The sequence below is a fragment of the Vipera ursinii genome, assembly GCF_947247035.1.
Source record: "Vipera ursinii genome assembly, chromosome: 7".
In the NCBI taxonomy this organism is placed as follows: Eukaryota; Metazoa; Chordata; class Lepidosauria; order Squamata; family Viperidae; genus Vipera; species Vipera ursinii.
Window position 1 is genome coordinate 21,260,877 of NC_139521.1, and position 17,778 is coordinate 21,278,654.

The 17,778-nt window shown below is 44.8% G+C and overlaps 1 protein-coding gene across 2 annotated transcripts in view; it reads left to right on the plus strand.

Moving 5' to 3' along the window:
• Positions 1-2,384: 2,384 nt before the first annotated feature.
• The window catches only part of CC2D2A (coiled-coil and C2 domain containing 2A), a 258,992-nt gene continuing 243,598 nt past the window's right edge, over positions 2,385-17,778 (plus strand). For both annotated transcript variants that reach the window (XM_083366907.1, XM_083366908.1), the window contains exons 1-2: positions 2,385-2,513; positions 16,775-16,845. In XM_083366907.1, coding sequence (XP_083223033.1) covers positions 16,821-16,845 — 25 coding nt within the window. In that variant the 5' untranslated portion in view covers positions 2,385-2,513; positions 16,775-16,820. The remainder of the gene's footprint in view (positions 2,514-16,774; positions 16,846-17,778) is intronic.

Consider the following 17,778-nt stretch of genomic DNA (forward strand, 5'->3'; position numbering starts at 1 on the left):
GAGCACCTTTTGCGACCTTCTGCCAAGCAGTCAATGGGGAAGCCAGATTCAAAAGAACTGCAGTGATTCACTTAACAGTGGTGGCAAGAAAGGTAATAAAATGGGGCAAAATTCACTTAACAAATGTTTTACTTAGCAACAGAAATTTGGGGCTTGATTGTGGTCATAAGTCAAGGCCTACCTGTACAAATTAAAATAGGCAAGAAAATTGTAAGAGAACACCTGTTCATCCTAGTTTAAATCACCAGATCATGATGGATTATATCCTAGAATTCTGAAGAACCTGACAAATGTGATCTCGGAATCATTGACCCATATGTTTTAAAGATCCTAGAGCACCAGGGAACTACCAGAGGACTGGAAAAGAGCTGAAGTGGTTCCCAACTTCAAAAAAGGAGGAAAAAAATAGGCAAGAAAATTACAGACCGATCAGTCTGACATCAATACCTGGAAAGGTCATGGAAAAAATAATCAAGCAACAGATGTGTGAACACCTAGAAGTAAGCAACATTTTAAACAGAAGCCAACATGAGTTTGTCAAAAACACATCATACCAAACAAATCTTATTTCATTTTTTGACAAAGTGACTAAATTAGTGGACCAGCAAAATGCTGCGGACATCATATACAAGGCATTTGACAAAGTGTATCACAACCTACTTCTTGATAAGCTAGAAAAATGTGGGGATAGACAGCATCACCACTAGATGGATTTGAAACTGACAAATTGCACTCCACGTGTTAATTGAACTGCATCTACATGGAGGGAAGTATGCAGTGGTGTACCCCAAGGTTCTGTCTTACTCTTCAATACCTTCATAAATTATTTAGATGAGGGAATAGAAGAGGAACTCATCAATTTTGCAGATACCAAGCTGGCAGGATTAGTCAACATCCCAGAAAATAGGCTCAAGATCCAGATGGATTACAACAGACTTGAATACCGGGACCTATATAACAAAATAAAATTCAGTGTAAAGAAAAGTAAGTTTTTACACTTAGACAAGAAAAAACAAATGTACAGATACTGATTAGGTGAAAAACTTGGCTCAATAGCAGTAACTGCGAGAGGGATCTTGGAGTCCTAGTGGATAATCGTAGAAATATAAGTCAGCCACCAAAAAATCTAATACAATCCTAGGCTGCATTAACAGAGAGGTAGAATCAAGATAACAAGTGTTACTATTGCTTTATAGAATGCCTTCATAATTGGGTAGAATATTGCACCCAGTTTTGGTCGCCACAATATAAAAAGAACGTTGAGAGTCTTGAAAGAGTACAGAGAAGAGCAACAAAGATTAGGGGGCTCGAGACTAAAATATAGGAAAAATGGTTGCAGGAATTGGGTATGTCTAATGAAAATGACTAAGGGTGACATGATAGCAGTGTTCTAATATTTGAGGGGCTGCCGCAAAGAAGATGGGGTCAACCTATTTTCCAAAGCACTAGAATGCAAGACAAGAAGCAATGGATACAAACTAAAGAGAGAAGCAACCTAAAACTTAAGGGAAATTTCCTGACTGAGAAAAATCCACCAGTGGAACCACTTTCTTTCAGAAGTTGTAGGTGCTCCATCACTGGAGGTTTTTAAGAAGAGACTGGACAGCCAGTTGTCTAAAATGATAAACGGTCGCCGGCTTGAGCAGGGGGTTGGGCTAGATGACCTCCAAGGTCTCTTCCACTCTGTTATTCTATTACAGTATTCTAATCGCCTACACCAGGCCTATCCAACCCGCGGCTCGTGGACTCCATGCAGGCCTGGACAGCTAATAAAGCAGCCCCACAATATAACAATAAACATAATAAAGCACTTTTCTGCAAAATTAGTTTATTCATGTATGTTAATTATATTATTGTATACATTTTATATGCAGCCCAAGACAATTCTTCATCCGATGCGGCCCAGGCAAGCCAAAATGTTTACCCTTCGCAAGCTCCAATCTCCTAGGCGCTTGGCTGGAGAAGCCAGAGAAAAAATCCCAGGAGTGAAGAGCAAGGACCGTCGAGGGAGGCGGACCTCTGCGTAGCGCTGTCCTCACCCACTCTGCCCAAAATGCGCTTGCAGGAGCGCTTCCCAGTGTTCCCCCTCCTCCGCTATTTGCAATATGCTCGGGCTCTTTCCAGACGGGAGGCGTCTTTAGGGGTCGGGCCGAACTGGGCGCTCCACACCCGCGGGCGGACAGCATGGAGACCTCCTTCAACTTGGAAGTGTCAAGACCATACAAGGTTGCGGCCTCCGGGTCCCTCCCACCGCAACAACTCGGGGCTACCCTCTCCTCCTCCTGCGGCCGAGCCCTTTTTCCAAGCAGCACTGCCTCTCGCCTTTGCGCGCAGCCGCAGCAAGGCGGAATCCGTCTGACCCCGCCCAGGCTGGACGCCTCTGCCTCCCAAGCTGTATCCCGGAGACGGACGCAGCGGCGAGGGAGCAGAACAGGGCCGCTGCTGACTCTTCCTGTTAGTCCGGTGCGTCTTCTAGACCAGCCGGCCTTCGCGCTCCGTCGCGGCAGCAGAAGGTGGGTGGTTAGCATAAGGCGTCTGCCAGGCGCGAACCGGTTTGCGGGACCGAAGGGCACCCCTGCCGGCTGCAGTCCTACGGCCTGCGCGCCCTCCGTTTGCCGCCACCAGCTTTGGAAGGAGTCTGGATGGATCCGCTCATGGACAGGCCGGGTCAGCCCAAAACAAATTCGGATTAATCCGAGTTAACATCTGGTCTGGCTAAGATGACAGGTTTTCCAAAGCTCAATAACGAACATAGCGCTGCCTTTAGCCAAGATGCCCACGGTTCTGGGTTCGCCTTGTAAAATGAACAGCAGAGTGAGCAAAGAGTGTGTATAGCGCCCTGATCTGTAAAACCCTGTTGAAAGAAAAATCTTCATCAGGCTCTAGTCCAAGTCAGGAATAAACAAAATGGAGACTGCTTTAGAACAGGGCTTTTCAACCTTTTCACAGATTGTACCACTTTTTTAGGACATGACAATATTCATGTACCACCAGTGTTTAGCAAGGTGTCAAAAACTTGACTGAAAAAAAGGGGCAGGATTTTGGGTTTTACTGGTTAGAGTTATTTGTTGTTATAGAAATGGCTAGTTTATACAGTATTATGGAAAAGTATAAAGTTGAGGTTTCATGTTAATGTTTCATTCTACTGCAACAGGAAGTAAAAGATCAATACCTTTTCTTTTCCCCTTCTCCGCCTCACTTTTTTCCCTTTCTTTCTCTCCATTATGTCCTACTGTTTGCTTTTGTATTTTTGTATTTTATTCCATAATGTAATAAAATGTTACAAACTGTAAAAAAAGAAAAAAAGTACCGGTTTTAATTTCTTCGTTGGCGGTTCCTTTGCTCTCAGGCCACACGGAGGACCCCCCTGTGGTGCAGGCTGCCCAGAGCCTTGGGCAGTGAAGGGCAAGTGCCCAGCTCAGTGCAGCCCTCCCCAATGAGGTGCCCGGCTGCGCTTACCTCCTTGAGGCTACTGCTACTGTGCTCGCTCTCCTTGGCCAGGTTGCTCATGATGTGTGCGGGAGGGCAAAGTGTGTGGGTCAGAGGGATGCCCACTCTCTCTCCATGTGAGGAGACCCAACTTTGTAACCAAAGCATCCTCAGCAATAGGATGGTAGGCCACCAGGAGAGTCAGGAGGAGGGGACAAGGAGATGGCAAAAGGGCAGCAGGGCTGGTCGCGGCCAATTGCTATGGCAGGACTTCTCCCAGACCCTCCCTCCTTCTCATTATAGCCTTCCTCCCTCCCTCCCTCCCTTTTTTTTTAAACTGCCAGAGGTTTCAGGCAGAGGTGGCAACAGGCAGGCAGTGGTGAACAAATACACATAAACAAACATGTGCACGGGTCTGGGAGAGGCAAGCTGACAGCCACGCAGAGCCCCTTCTGGCACAGAGGCAATGACTGGGGGAGGGGTCAAAATGAGAAACCTCCTGCTCAGAGTCTTGGGTAGCCAAAAAAAATGAACCTGCGAAGCGTTCAGAAGGCAGTCCCTTTCCCAGCTCGCTCCTTCCTTCCTTCCTTCCTTCCTTCCTTCCTTCCTTCCTTCCTTCCTTCCTTCCTTCCTTCCTTCCCTTCCTTCCTTTGCACTCAGGAAGAGATGATGGGAGATGGAGAGGTTGCCAGCGCTGCCAGCCGTTGGTATTCCACGGAGGCAGGGGCAGTCCTGGTGAAAGGGAAACATGGTGGCTGCAAGGTCCAGTCAGTGAGTGGGCGTGGTGCTGGTCTACTGGCGGGGGCCATCAAAGCTGGAATGCGCTCAGCCTTAGACCCAAGGGGCAGCCCTGGAGCCAGCGAGGGCCCTCCCACTCCGTCTCTGTCCCGCTCCCTGGAGGTGCACGGAGAAGGCAGTGAACATGCGAGTGCTGGCATCCTGGGGGAAAGGGAAGCGCTTCTCTTGCCTTTTTCCTTTCTCAGCGGTCAGCAGGGACGGTCAGCAGAGATGCTGGGTGCTCGCCTCTTTACGAACCCAGGGGGCGGGTGGGGCAGCCTCTTGCTGGCCCTTTCCCACCAAAATTTCCTTTTATATCCTCTCCTCTCTCCCCCCTTCCTCATTCTTTTCTCTTCAGCGCACGTCCAGCTTCCGAAAGCACCGGTCAGCTGGAGCCTTCCGCTGATCCTGGGGCTTCTGCCAACCCTGACAGCCCTGCAGCTCCAGCTGTCTCTCCCTTGGCTTGTGCGGCATTGCTGCTGCTAAGCTAATTCCTCTTCCCCCCCATACCACTTATTTAGGACGGTCATGTACCACCTGCCAGGTGCCAAAGTACCACCAGTGGTATGCGTACGACCGGTTGAAAAGCCCTGCTTTAGAAAGAAGATTGTAGTTTATTGAAGAGCAGAGCCAGACAGAAATATGGCTCTGGGAAAGCCGACCACATGTAGCTGGGAGTGGTTTTTTTTTTATATGGCTGTGGGAAAGCTGACCACATGTAGCTGGGAGTGGGTTTTTTTTATAACTCCTTGGGCTTTTGTGTTTGGAGTTGTTTCCTGTTCCTGTGGCATGAACTTTGACCTGAGCTTTTGAGTGTGTCCATTTTGATATTCTGATGATGGTGGGTTAAACCTATTATGTCCTGAAGGTCATATCTTCCTTCCTTGGGGCTGTGGCTGATGCCTGTGTCCTGTGTTGGATTTTTTGGGTGAGGTGTTGTTGGTTCTAGGGATATTTGTCTTTCTAATCCCATCAGCTCCAAGCTTCCTACCTACAGTCTTTCTGAAAGGATTATCAAATCTGCATTTCTAAAAGCTGGCCTGCTTGGGGGAGGGAGACCTGGGACTGCCTTTGCCTAAGATTTTTTTATTATTCCTTTGGGGAAATATAATATTCTATCCTTTTTAATATTCCCCAAAATATTTCTTTCTCTGGGTGGGGTGTGTGACTTCCCATAATGCAATGAGGTAAAAGCTAACTAAACTAAGTGGGAATGCAAATCCCAGGATTTGCTCTGACCTGGTTAAGTCCTTTGTTTGAGCCCTTGAGATGCTAAACTTCAAGTCAGAATTCATAACTGATTCATTTTAAACCCCACCATCAGCAGTGGCCCAGTTTATGGAGAATATATTACAGTATTTTGAAACTGCATATTAAAATGCACTATAAATACAGCATACAGAAAAGTATTGTATTAAATACAATATGTACTAAAACAACCTGAACTTTAAACTGGAAATATTACTCAATGCAGCAAAATAGGGCAAATCCCTATCCTTCTTGCTGCAGTGCAATAGTTGTCAATTAACTGTTGACAGAAGACACGTCCCCATGCCATCATCTGTAGCTCTTCATCCACTGGCAGCTGGGGAGGGACAAGGTGGATTTTAGGTGTTCAACCCTACAATTGGTGTTTTCTCTCTTATCCCATCACCATGCAGACATTGGAATGTGTATGTGACATGTTAGTTCAACTCATTAAAGTAGCTGTTCTTTCCAGGGTTGCATAGCTGTTGTGGAGAACTTCCACTCCTGCTAACAGACACAGCTGCTTTAAGGGGACATATGCTGCGGTCTCAACCCTGAATATCCCGAAACACCTCCTATAAATTAATTCAGAAGGATTGCATTATGAATTACAAATCACAATGACTTGAGTTTCTACTAGAAACTAAGTTTAAATGTCTCGCCCCACTTGGATTGGCTTGTACCACTTGTGCCGACAGAGAAGGCATGTGCAGGTCCTGTAAGCCTGATTATTCTGGTTCACAGGGTCCAGGAGGAGGACTTTCTCTGCTGTTGCTACTGTCTTCTGGAACATCTCCGCTCCCTCACATGAGGTTGTCCCAACCCTCCTATCTTTTTGTAAGGACCTAAAGATGTAGCTCTTCGAGTTGGCTTAGAAACCCAGTGGGGGAACAGTGCAGTGGAGGTGGTTAATTGAGTAATATTTCCCGTTCAAAAGCCTAACAGCCCACGGATAAAAGCTGTTTTTCAGCCTGTTGGTACGGCTGGCTATAGTCCTATATCTCCTTCCCGATGGAAGGAGAGTAAAGAGATACCGTCCAGGGTGTGAGTCATCCCTGAGAATTTTCCTCACTCTTCCAAGGCAACGAGCCCTGGCGATGTCATCCATTGGTGTCAGGGGACAGCCCACAATGTCTTGTGCTGTACTCACCACCCTCTGTAATACTTTCCTATCCGCGGCTGTCATACCAGCATACCAAACCACAATACCATATGAGTGGACGCTCTCTATAGTAGACAGGTAAAAGAGGGTCATTAGCCGTTGTTCTACCCTGTTCTTCCACAAGACCCTGAGAAAGTGAAGCCTCTGTTGGGTCTTTCTAGCCACCTGGGTTGTATTAACTTTTCAGGTCAGATCTTTGCAGAGGTAGACTCCCAGAAATTTAAAGGAGGAAACTCTCTCCACACAGTCCTCCCCAATGTAAAGTGGGGCAGGTTCCTCCTTTTTTCTCCGGAAGTCTAGCACCATCTCTTTCGTCTTGCCGATGTTCAGGTGCAAGTTGTTGTTACTACACCATATGGATAGTTTTTGTACCTTCGCCCTATATGCTGTCTCATCCCCACCTGTAATAAGACCCACCACAGTCATATCATCTGCGAACTTAATTATCGCAGTGGATGGGTCAGATGATACACAGTCATATGTGTATAAAGAGTACAGGTAGGGGCTAAGCATGCAGCCCTGTGGCGAGCCGGTGCAAAGCTTCAGGGGGTGGACAAAGCAGACCTGACCCTCACTATTTGTAACCGGTCCCTAAGAAAGTCTTGAATCCAATCGCAGATGGCGGGGGAGAATTTCAAGTCAGTCAGCTTCTCGATGAGAATGCTTGGCAAAATGGTGTTGAAAGCTGAGCTATAATCAACAAAAAGCATCCTGACATAACTTCCAGGTTTCTCGAGATGACTTGCTATGAAGTGTAAAGCAGTAGCTATGGCATTGTCTGTTGACCTATTCCCCCTATAGGCAAATTGATGTTTATCAAAATCCAGTGGGAGGCATTGTCCTGAGATGTTGGAGAACCAATCTTTCGAAGCATTTCATGACTACAGACGTTAATGCAATAGGTCTGTAGTTGTTTAGGCACTCAACTGCAGTTTTCTTGGGGACTGGGACAATGGTAGCTGCTTTCAAGCATGATGGTACACATGCCGTTTGCAAGGAGATGTTAAAAATCCTTGCCAGGACCCCTGCTAATTGGTCGGCACAATTCCTAACCACTATCCCCAGCATCCCATCTGGGCCTGCGGCTTTCCTGGGATTCACAGCCTTCAATACAGCTCTCACTTGGTGTTCACACAGGGTGAGTGGCTGAGAATCAGAAGGCCGGCCAGCAGAGGCTACGGGGTCTGGTCTTTTCACCTCGTAGCGAGCGAAGAAGATATTCAGCTCCTCCGTCAACAAGGCATTGGTGTTAGCCATGCTCCTCGTACTGCCCTTGTAGTTGGTTAAGTGCTGCAGTCCCTGCCATACTTGCCTCGGATCGTTGTCTGCTAAGTGGTTCTCCACCTTGTGTTTATATTGTTGTTTTGCCATCCTAATGCCTCTTCTGAGATTTGCCCTGGCCTCTCTGTATGTGTCCCTGTCCCCTGCCTTAAAGGCAGAATCCTGGGCTCTCAGGAGTGTTCTTTTTTTTTTTATTAAAGAGTTTTTCAAAAACAAAATTTTACAATATATCCCCAAATCCCTCCCACCCCAAACCCACCCACTTTTCCCCCCCCCCACTTCCCAGAGCTCTCAGGAGTGTTCTTATCTCTGCAGTCATCCAGGGTTTACAGTTCCCGTACACTCTAATGCACTTTTCTGTCATTACAGTATCAGTGCATGTTCTAATATAAGAGAGTACGGCATCTGTATATGCATTCAGATCTTGTTCTTCGAATACACTCCAGTCAGTGATTTCAAAGCAGTCCTGCAACTGGCTGAGAGCACCCCCTGGCCAGGTTTTGACCCTTTTTGTGACTGCCTGAGTTCTTTTCCTGAGAGGGACATACTTTGGGCACAACAGGAGTGAAAGATGGTCGGATGTACCCAGGTGGGGGAGAGGGAAAGCTCTGTATGCCTGTTTCAGATTGGAATATACATGGTCTAAAGTGTTCTTCCCTCTGGTGGAAACTTGCACATACTGTACAAACTTGGGGAGAACTGTCTTCAGACAAGCTTGATTGAATTCCCCAGCCACAACAAGAGCGCCCTCTGGGTGAGTTTGCTCCTGCCTGGTGATGATGTCATACAGCTTGGAAAGTGTCGTGCTGACATTGGCATCAGGTGGAACATAAACAGCTGTAATAATTACCACAGTAATTTCTCTAGACAGATAAAAAGGCCTACATATAACAGTCATCAGATGTTTTTTAGAAGCAAAGAGGAGAGGGCACCCACCTTATATAGGTGTGCCTCTTCCTTTTTCATCTTACTGTTTGTTGACACAGTCAGTGCATAAAATAGGATTCCATATGCACACTTACAGAGCTGTCTTATTCTGATATGTATTGGAAATGGTACTCCTTCAAGAATACACTTTTCTTTAGCTAAAGTTCTGGGTTTTTTCCCCACAATTTCCCTTGGATAGTTTGATTAAAGATACAGTTCTAATGACACAAGGAAATACATTGTTTACTCTTCAGATTCTTTGTAGTGCAGGAACTTCTGCTGCTGCTCATGAGAACATGTAAATATCTGGAGTCTAAGATCCACCTTTATTCCTTTGTGAGCAGATGGCAACCCATACCTTTGCCTAATTTTGGTTGTGTGACAGTTATGACCCAAGTGAAGACAAGTGCCTCTTACAATATTTTTTTTTGAAAATTTTATTAAATATACATTTAAAAACAAAAGTGGACATGATTCAACTTCCCTAGCTACAACACTACTATTAGTGTTATCTTATGTTACAGAAAGAAATAACAAAAACCTAAAATACAATCTATAACAGGACAGAGTATAAAAAACTACATATAAGATCTGTCGGGATTTTTTAGTAAACTGTCATTCAGTCCTCAGCGTTATACTTACGTATCTTTCAGTTATGTCCATTATATAGATGCTAATAAAAAATCCTTACATTATCAACCAATCAAACAGTGTTCATCTCAGCGATCCTCCTTAACTCTAACCAATTGTACAAATTTTGCCAAATTTCATAATACTCCATTTCGTTCTTATTTTTGATCTCTAGGGTTAACCTGTCCATTTCAGCGCAGGATAAAATTTTATCTATTATTTCTTCTTCAGTGGGTGTTTCCTTTCTTTTCCATTTTTGGGCATATGCCAGTCTTGCTGCGGTTAAGATATGTTCTAATAAGTAGAGAGATGCTTTACTGAGATTATCGTTAATTGTTGTTGTTGTTAGTTGCGAAGTCGTGTCCGACCCATCGCGACCCTATGGACAATGTTCCTCCAGGCCTTCCTGTCCTCTACCATCTTCTGGAGTCCATCTAGGCTCACGCCTACTGCTTCAGTGACTCCATCCAGCCACCTCATTCTCTGTCGTCCCCTTCTTCTATTGCCCTCAATCTTTCCCAGCATTAGACTCTTCTCCAGTGTCCTTCCTTCTCATTAGGTGGCCAAAGTATTTGAGTTTTAGCTTCAGGATCTGGCCTTCTAAAGAGCAGTCAGGGTTGATCTCCTCTAGGACTGACCGGTTTGATCGCCTTGCAGTCCAAGGAACTCGCAGGAGTCTTCTCCAGCACCATAATTCTTTGGCCCTCAGCCTTTCTTATGGTCCAGCTTTCACTGCCATACATTGCAACTGGGAAGACCATAGCCTTGACTATACGCACTTTTGTTGACAGGGTGATGTCTCTGCTTTTTAGTGTGCTGTCTAGATTTGCCATGGCTTTCCTCCCAAGGAGCAAGCGTCTTTTAATTTATTGGCTACAGTCCCCATCTGCAGTGATCTTGGAGCCCAGGAAAATAAAATCTGTCACTACCTCCATTTCTTCCCCATTGATTTGCCAGGAATTGAGAGGGCCAGATGGCATGATCTTGGTTTTCTTAATGTTTAGTTTCAACCCAACTTTTGCACTCTCCTTCTTCACCTGCAACAAGAGGCTCTTTAGTTCTTCTTCACTTTCTGCCATTAGAGTGGTATCATCTGCATATCTTAGGTTGTTGATGTTTCTTCCAGCAATCTTAATTCCAACTTTTGATTCATCTAGCCCTGCCTTTCTCATGATGTGCTCTGCATATAAGTTAAATAGGCAAGGCGACAGTATACAGCCTTGCCGGACTCCTTTCCCAATTTTGAACCAATCAGTGGTTCCGTGTCCAGTTCTCACTGTTGCTTCTTGGCCCGCATATAGATTTCTCAAGAGACAAATAAGATGGTCTGATATGCCCATCTCTTTAAGGACTTGCCAGAGTTTGTTATGATCCACACAATCAAAGGCTTTAGCATAGTCAATGAAGCAGATGTTTTTCTGGAACTCTCTAGCTTTCTCCATGATCCAGCGTATGTTAGCAATTTGATCTCTAGTTAGCAATTTGATCTCTGCCTCTTCGAAATCCTGCCTGTACTTCTGGTAGTTCTCGATCCACATACTGCTGGAGTCTAGCTTGTAGAATTTTAAGCATAACTTTACTAGCATGAGAAATAAGTGCAATGGTGCGATAGTTTGAACATTCTTTGGCACTGCCTTTCTTTGGAATTGGAATGTAAACTGATCTTTTCCAAACCTGTAGCCACTGTTGAGTTTTCCAAATTTGCTGGCAAATTGAGTGTAGCACTTTTACTGCATCTTCTTTTAAGATTTTGAATAGCTCAGCTGGAATACTGTCACCTCCACTAGCTTTGTTGTTGCTCAGCTTTTCTAAGGCCCACTTCACTTCACATTCTAGGATGTCTGGCTCGAGGTCAGTGACCACCTCATTGTGATTATCAGGGACGTTAAGATTATTCTTGTATAGTTCTTCTGTGTAATTTTGCCACCTCTTCTTAATCTCTTCTGCCTCTGTTAGGTCCCTGCCATTTTGGTCCTTTATCATGCCCATTTTTGCATGAAACGTTCCTTTCATCTCTCCAATTTTCTTGAAAAGATCTCTGGTCCTCCCTATTCTATTGTTTTCTTCTATTTCTTTGCATTGTTCATTTAAGAAGGCATTCTTATCTCTTCTAGCTATTCTTTGGAATTCTGCATGTAATTGGGCATATCTTTCTTTTTCTCCCTTGCCTTTCGCTTCCCTCCTTTCCTCAGCTATTTGCAAAGCTTCCTCAGACAGCCATTTTGCTTTCTTGCATTTCTTTTTCTTTGGGATGGTTTTGGTTGCTACCTGTTGTACAATGTTGCGAACCTCTGTCCATAGTTTTTCAGGCACTCTGTCTATCAGATCTAATTCCTTAAATCTATTTGTCACCTCTACTGTATATTGAACAGGGATATGATTTAATTCATACCTGACTGGCCTAGCGCTTTTCCCTACTTTCTTTAATTTAAGCCTAAACTTTGCAACAAGAAGCTCATGGTCTGAGCCACAGTCAGCTCCTGGTCTTGTTTTTACTGACTGTATAGAGCTTCTCCATCTTTGGCTGCAGAGCATATAGTCAATCTGATTTCTGTGTTGACCGTCTGGTGATGTCCATGTGTAAAGTCGTCTCTTGGGTTGTTGGAAAAGAGTGTTTGCTATGACCATCGTATTCTCTTGACAAAATTCTATCAGCCTGTGCCCTGCTTCATTTTGTACTCCAAGGCCAAACTTGCCTGTTATTCCAGTTATCTTTTGGCTTCCTCCTTTAGCATTCCAATCCCCCATGATGATAAGGACATCATTTTTGGGTGTTAGTTCTATAAGGTGCTGTAGGGCTTCATAGAACTGGTCAATTTCATCCTCTTCAGCACCGGTGGTTGGGGCGTAGACTTGGACTACTGTGATATTCGAACTGTGATATTCGAACTGTGATATTCGAACTGCCTTGGATTCGAACTGAGATCATTCTGTCATTTTGAGGATTGTATCCCAGTATTGCTTTTCCTATTTTTTTATTGACTATGAAGGCTACTCCATTTCTTCTGAGGGAAGAAATGACTGGTACATCCTGGCGGAGGAAGTGGAAATAGACCTACTGAAGAGACACCGCAGAGGAAAACCATGGGGCCGCCTGCCACCCGAGCAAACACGCGAGTGGGAAAAACCACCAGCCACAGGCAAAAAATCAACAAGTTGCTTCAACTGCGGGAGAGAGGGCCACCGTGCTGCAGAATGTCGTTCAAAAGCCCCCCCACGAAAACCAGAGGCATCATCCTCCAAGAAGCCGGGGAAGCCCCAAGGCAACACAAAAGAATCTTCCATGAAGGGGACAGAGGCTGTAGAGTCCACAATTCCTGCCAGGAACTGGGACTGGACTCCGGCCTGCACCGCAGGGACGGTGGACAACTCGGAAGACAGCTCAGAGGGAGAACCATTGGTAAGTGGACCCCTTCCACCCATACTTAAGACAGTGACTATATTAGCTTCCCCTATGCCTGAAGCAGCCAAAATAAAAGCTCTGATAGACTCTGGGTGCATCCGCTGCCTTATCAGCCCAACGCTGGTGGAGAGATTGAGCATCCCAGTGAGGAGGCTAAAACAACCAATCTCTTTTAGTCAATTAGATGGGACAATAGCAGGGGGAGGACCAGCCACCCTAGCCACTTTACCAATCCACCTATCAGTGGGGCCCCATGAAGAGGACATAACGTTTATAGTGGCCCCAGGCATGGAATGCCCAATGATCCTAGGACTGGAATGGCTGAAGAAATGGAACCCCGGGATAAACTGGAGGACAGCAGAACTCAATTTCCCAAAGGGGGGGGCAGAAGAACTTAGACTCCAAAAGCACCCCCCCAACCCAGAGGGAGGAGACAGCAGCAGTGGGGAAAGAGAAGGGATTACCAGAGATACCGGAGGAATACAGGGACCTGGCTGAGGTTTTCAGTGAGGAAAGAGCAGATGAGCTTCCCCCCCACCGCCCCACAGACTGCACCATAGAATTCAAACCTGGGGCAAAACTCCCAAAACCCAGGATGTATGCCATGAGCCCAAGGGAAATGGCAGAATTGGAGAGATTCATAAAGAAAAACTTAGAAAGAGGATTTATTGAGCCTGCCAAACCCAAAGTGGCCGCCCCGGTTCTGTTCAGGGAGAAGAAGGATGGGTCCTTTCGTTTGGTTGTGGACTATAGAAACTTGAACACAATTAGTGAATGTAATCTGTACCCCCTTCCCCTAATGAAGGATATGTTATCCCACCTATCGAAAGGAAAGATTTTTTACCGAACTAGACCTGAGAGAAGCATACTACCGTATTAGGATTAAAGAAGGAGACGAATGGAAGACTGCATTCAACTGCCCAATGGGGTGCTATCAATTCAAAGTATTGCCATTCGGACTGCAAGGGGCCCCCGCAGTCTTTATGCAATTAATTAATAACGTGCTGAGAGAGCACCTATATAAGGGGGTCCTGGTTTACCTCGATGACATCCTTATCTTCACAGAAACCAAAGATTACTAGAGTGGGAACCCCCCCGCACACGGAAGCAATTGCAAAGTTTCCTGGGGTTTGCAAACTTCTACCGCCAATTCATCCCCACATTTGGCCAAATAGCCATGCCTCTCACAAATTTGTTGAAAACGAAGGGGGGGTCACCCGTGAAACCCAGCCAGCCTCTGAAATGGTCAATGGAATGTCAAGCAGCATTTGAGAGGCTAAAGAGACTTTTTTCTGCTGAACCTGTCCTAAAACACCCAGATCCCGACAAACCTTTTGTAATACAGGCAGATGTGAGTGATGTAGCGGTAGGAGCCGTACTATTACAAGAAAATGATGGGGGGACATTGCAACCATGCGCATACACATCCAGAAAACTCACAGAAACAGAACAACGCTGGCCAATATGGGAAAAAGAGGCATTCTCGTTGAGGTGGGCATTACTAACATGGCGCCAATTTTTAGAAGGAAATAAAATACCTTTCCAGGTCTGGACAGACTACAAAAATTTGGAAGCACTAAAAACGCCCAGGAAGCTCACTCCTAAGCAAGCCTGCTGGTCCCAACATTTTCACCGATTCAATTTCACTCTCAAACACTTACCGGGGGGAAAGAACTTCCTGGCAGATGCATTATCCCGCATGCCCCAATATAACAGCACAAGAGTTACTGACTTTAAACCACTTGTACCGGAACAACAACTGGCAGCACCAGTCACCACCAGGGCACAAGAAAAAATGAAGCCGAAGGTAGATAGCCAAACTGGAATAGAATTCAGGAAATCTTTGGAAAGTGATGAATGGTTCCAGAAAAATAAACATGTGTGCACAATTAAAGATGGACTGCCGTGGGTGGGGGAGAAGCTATATATACCTGCCACACAGAGAATCAATTTCATGCAACTGTGCCATGATACAAAATCAGCAGAACACTTTGGCTTTGTAAAAACCTTACACTTAACTAAAAGGCAATTTTGGTGGCCATCTATGAAAAAGGACATAGAAAGCTATGTGGGTAGCTGTCAAATTTGCGCGATGGCCAAAAGACTGCAAGGGAAACCGCCAGGTCTGTTACAACCGGTGGCAAACCCCTCAGCCCCATGGAAAGAAATAGCCATGGATTTTATCGTAGAACTGCCAGAAAGTAATGGAAACACCGTAGTATGGACTGTCACAGATCTGTTCTCTAAGCAAGTACACTTCATACCTTGCCAAAAAATCCCGACTGCAAAAGCATTAGCAAAACTTTTTGTACAGCATATTTACAGATTACACGGGGTACCACAACGCATCATATCTGACAGAGGGGTGCAATTTACGTCGGCATTTTGGAAAGAATTTTTATCCGTCTTAGGAACCACCCAAGGACTGTCATCTAGTCACCATCCTCAGACAGACGGAGCTTCTGAAAGACTTAATAATATACTTGAACAATATCTGAGATGCTATATTAATTTTCAGCAGTCCGACTGGACGGACCTACTGCCTTTTGCAGAAGTAGCATATAATAATGCAGTCCACTCAAGCACAGGTTACACTCCTTTTCAAGTAGCTACAGGCCAGAGTTTCAACCCAATACCAGAACTAACCCCAAAAGAACCGGTTATCCCTGATCTGAAGGAATGGATTGCTCAATTACAAAATACATGGCCAATCGTTAGGAAAGCGTTGGAAGATGCCAGAAAAGCATACAAGACACAGGCAGACAAAAAAAGAACCGATCCCACACCATTTAGGGTAGGAGAGATGGTATATTTATCCACAAAATACCTGAAATCACTCCAACCCTGTAAAAAACTAGGACCAAAATATATTGGACCCTTTCCAATTAAAAGAATCATAAACCCAGTAACAGTTGAATTAGAACTACCCAAAAATCTTAGACGAATACACCCAACCTTCCACTGCAGTCTATTAAAGAGAGAACAACAATCACCACTACGAGAAAAAATCCCACCACCACCACCACCCATCATGGTGGAAGGAGAACAACATTTTGAAGTGAAAGAAATCTTAGATTCCAGAAAACACCATGGAACGATACAATATTTAGTGGCATGGAAACACCTCCCCTCCTCAGAAAATGAGTGGGTTAACAAACTCCATGTTAAAGCACCTAAGTTGCTTAAGAGGTTTCATACAGAATATCCAAACAAACCAGGCTAACATTTGTATGTTTTCTTTCCCCACAGATGGACTCATCTTTTTTCTGAAAGGAGAGCCGAATGTCAGAATCCATTTATATCTCATTTCATAATTGTATAGGTAGAACAACGTGCTATTACTGGGGATTCTGCCATCTCTCCGAGGGGGGGGGAGAGGATGGTTACTAAAGCGATTTTCAAACAACAGGGGATGTTTTAACGGGGGAAGGGAGGGGGACAGACAGGTCTGGTTTGTATCTTCATTTACAACTGAAAAGGAAAGCAATAACCATAAAACCAAGGAGAGTTCCCTTTCCCATGGAAGGACCTGACACCTAGCAACTGACGACAGCCTGACCAAATGGATGAGGGGAGGGGCTGAAATGGGAATGGTTTATATAGGATTGAAATGTAACTTTTCTCAGATTCCGTCTTGTATTCCCACAATCGATTCCTTCCTAGTAAACATTTTCCTTTTGGACTAAACTTGCATCCAAGAGTTCTTATTTCCTAAGATGTGGATTGAGGTGGGTCCTGACAGTATGGAAAAAACCAGGTATGTCCTTTGTATTATTGATGTGGCTGGGAAAGTGTTTGGAATGTTTGCAGGAACAAGCTGCATTTCACACACTTTCTTAGAGACATTAAATTTTGCTTCCTAGTGGGACTCTTAAAAAAAATCTTAATGGTCTCCTTCTTGTCATTCTGTCTTCCAGGGTTGAGAAAGCAGAAAAATCTCTGGGATACTGATCCTTCTTCAGAATGAGCAGTACTTTGTCACCTTGCAGTAAGTCCATCTGTCAGCTGGGCTGGGACATAGGTTGGCATCCAAGAATTGTGTCAGGATTGCCTCCGTTCAAATCCTAAGAAAGAAATCCCCCGACTCCTTTGATTTAGAGAAGAGGTACTTTTACTAAGAAAGAACTAATAGCAGCGAAAGCAGGCAAGATCTGAAGCAAAACTGCATGCAAGTTACACATAGCAAATCATCCCAAATCCCTTCACCCAAGAGTCTGGCACAAAGAGTCCAATCAACATCCAGTAAGATGTTATGGGAAACAGCTCCTCTCTAGGTGTTTCTTGCCTCTGGAGTCTCAGGACAGTTGGCCTTGGAGAAATGTAAACTAACTCATTCAGCAGTGCCATAGCTCATGAATAAAAACCTTCCTTCCAGTTCCCAGAGACACACTCACATATCAGACTCTTCCCACCCCAAATACCTAAGCCCCCCCTCCTTGTTTCCATGGCAGGTGATAGCAAGCAAGCCTCAGAAAAAAAACACCACTGGAGATCTGGCTGACAATTGGCCCTCCTTCTTTCCTACAAAAGAAAAACAATGCAAAATTCCAAAATAAAATAGGAAACACAGTTTAACTAATATCAGTTAAAGATTATGGAACATAATTCCTGCTTGGCTTGTCCGGGTATTTTCTATGAAACACTCAGAGCCTAGGGGCTCGAACATTTCAAACATCCACTCATTTTGGACTGCAAAAGAGGAAGATGCTTCCAAGCCACTAAGTATTGTATTTTCCCTTTATGTTTCCTGGCATCTAATATTTCTTTGATTTCAAAATGTTCCTCTTCTATGAGAATAGGTATTGTGGGGGTTGACTGAGCAGGGCAAAGAGGAGACACAATTTCAGACTTAAGCAAACTGCAAGGAAACACAGGGTGGATTCGTTTTAAGATTTTTTGGCAGATCCAAGTGCACCATAAC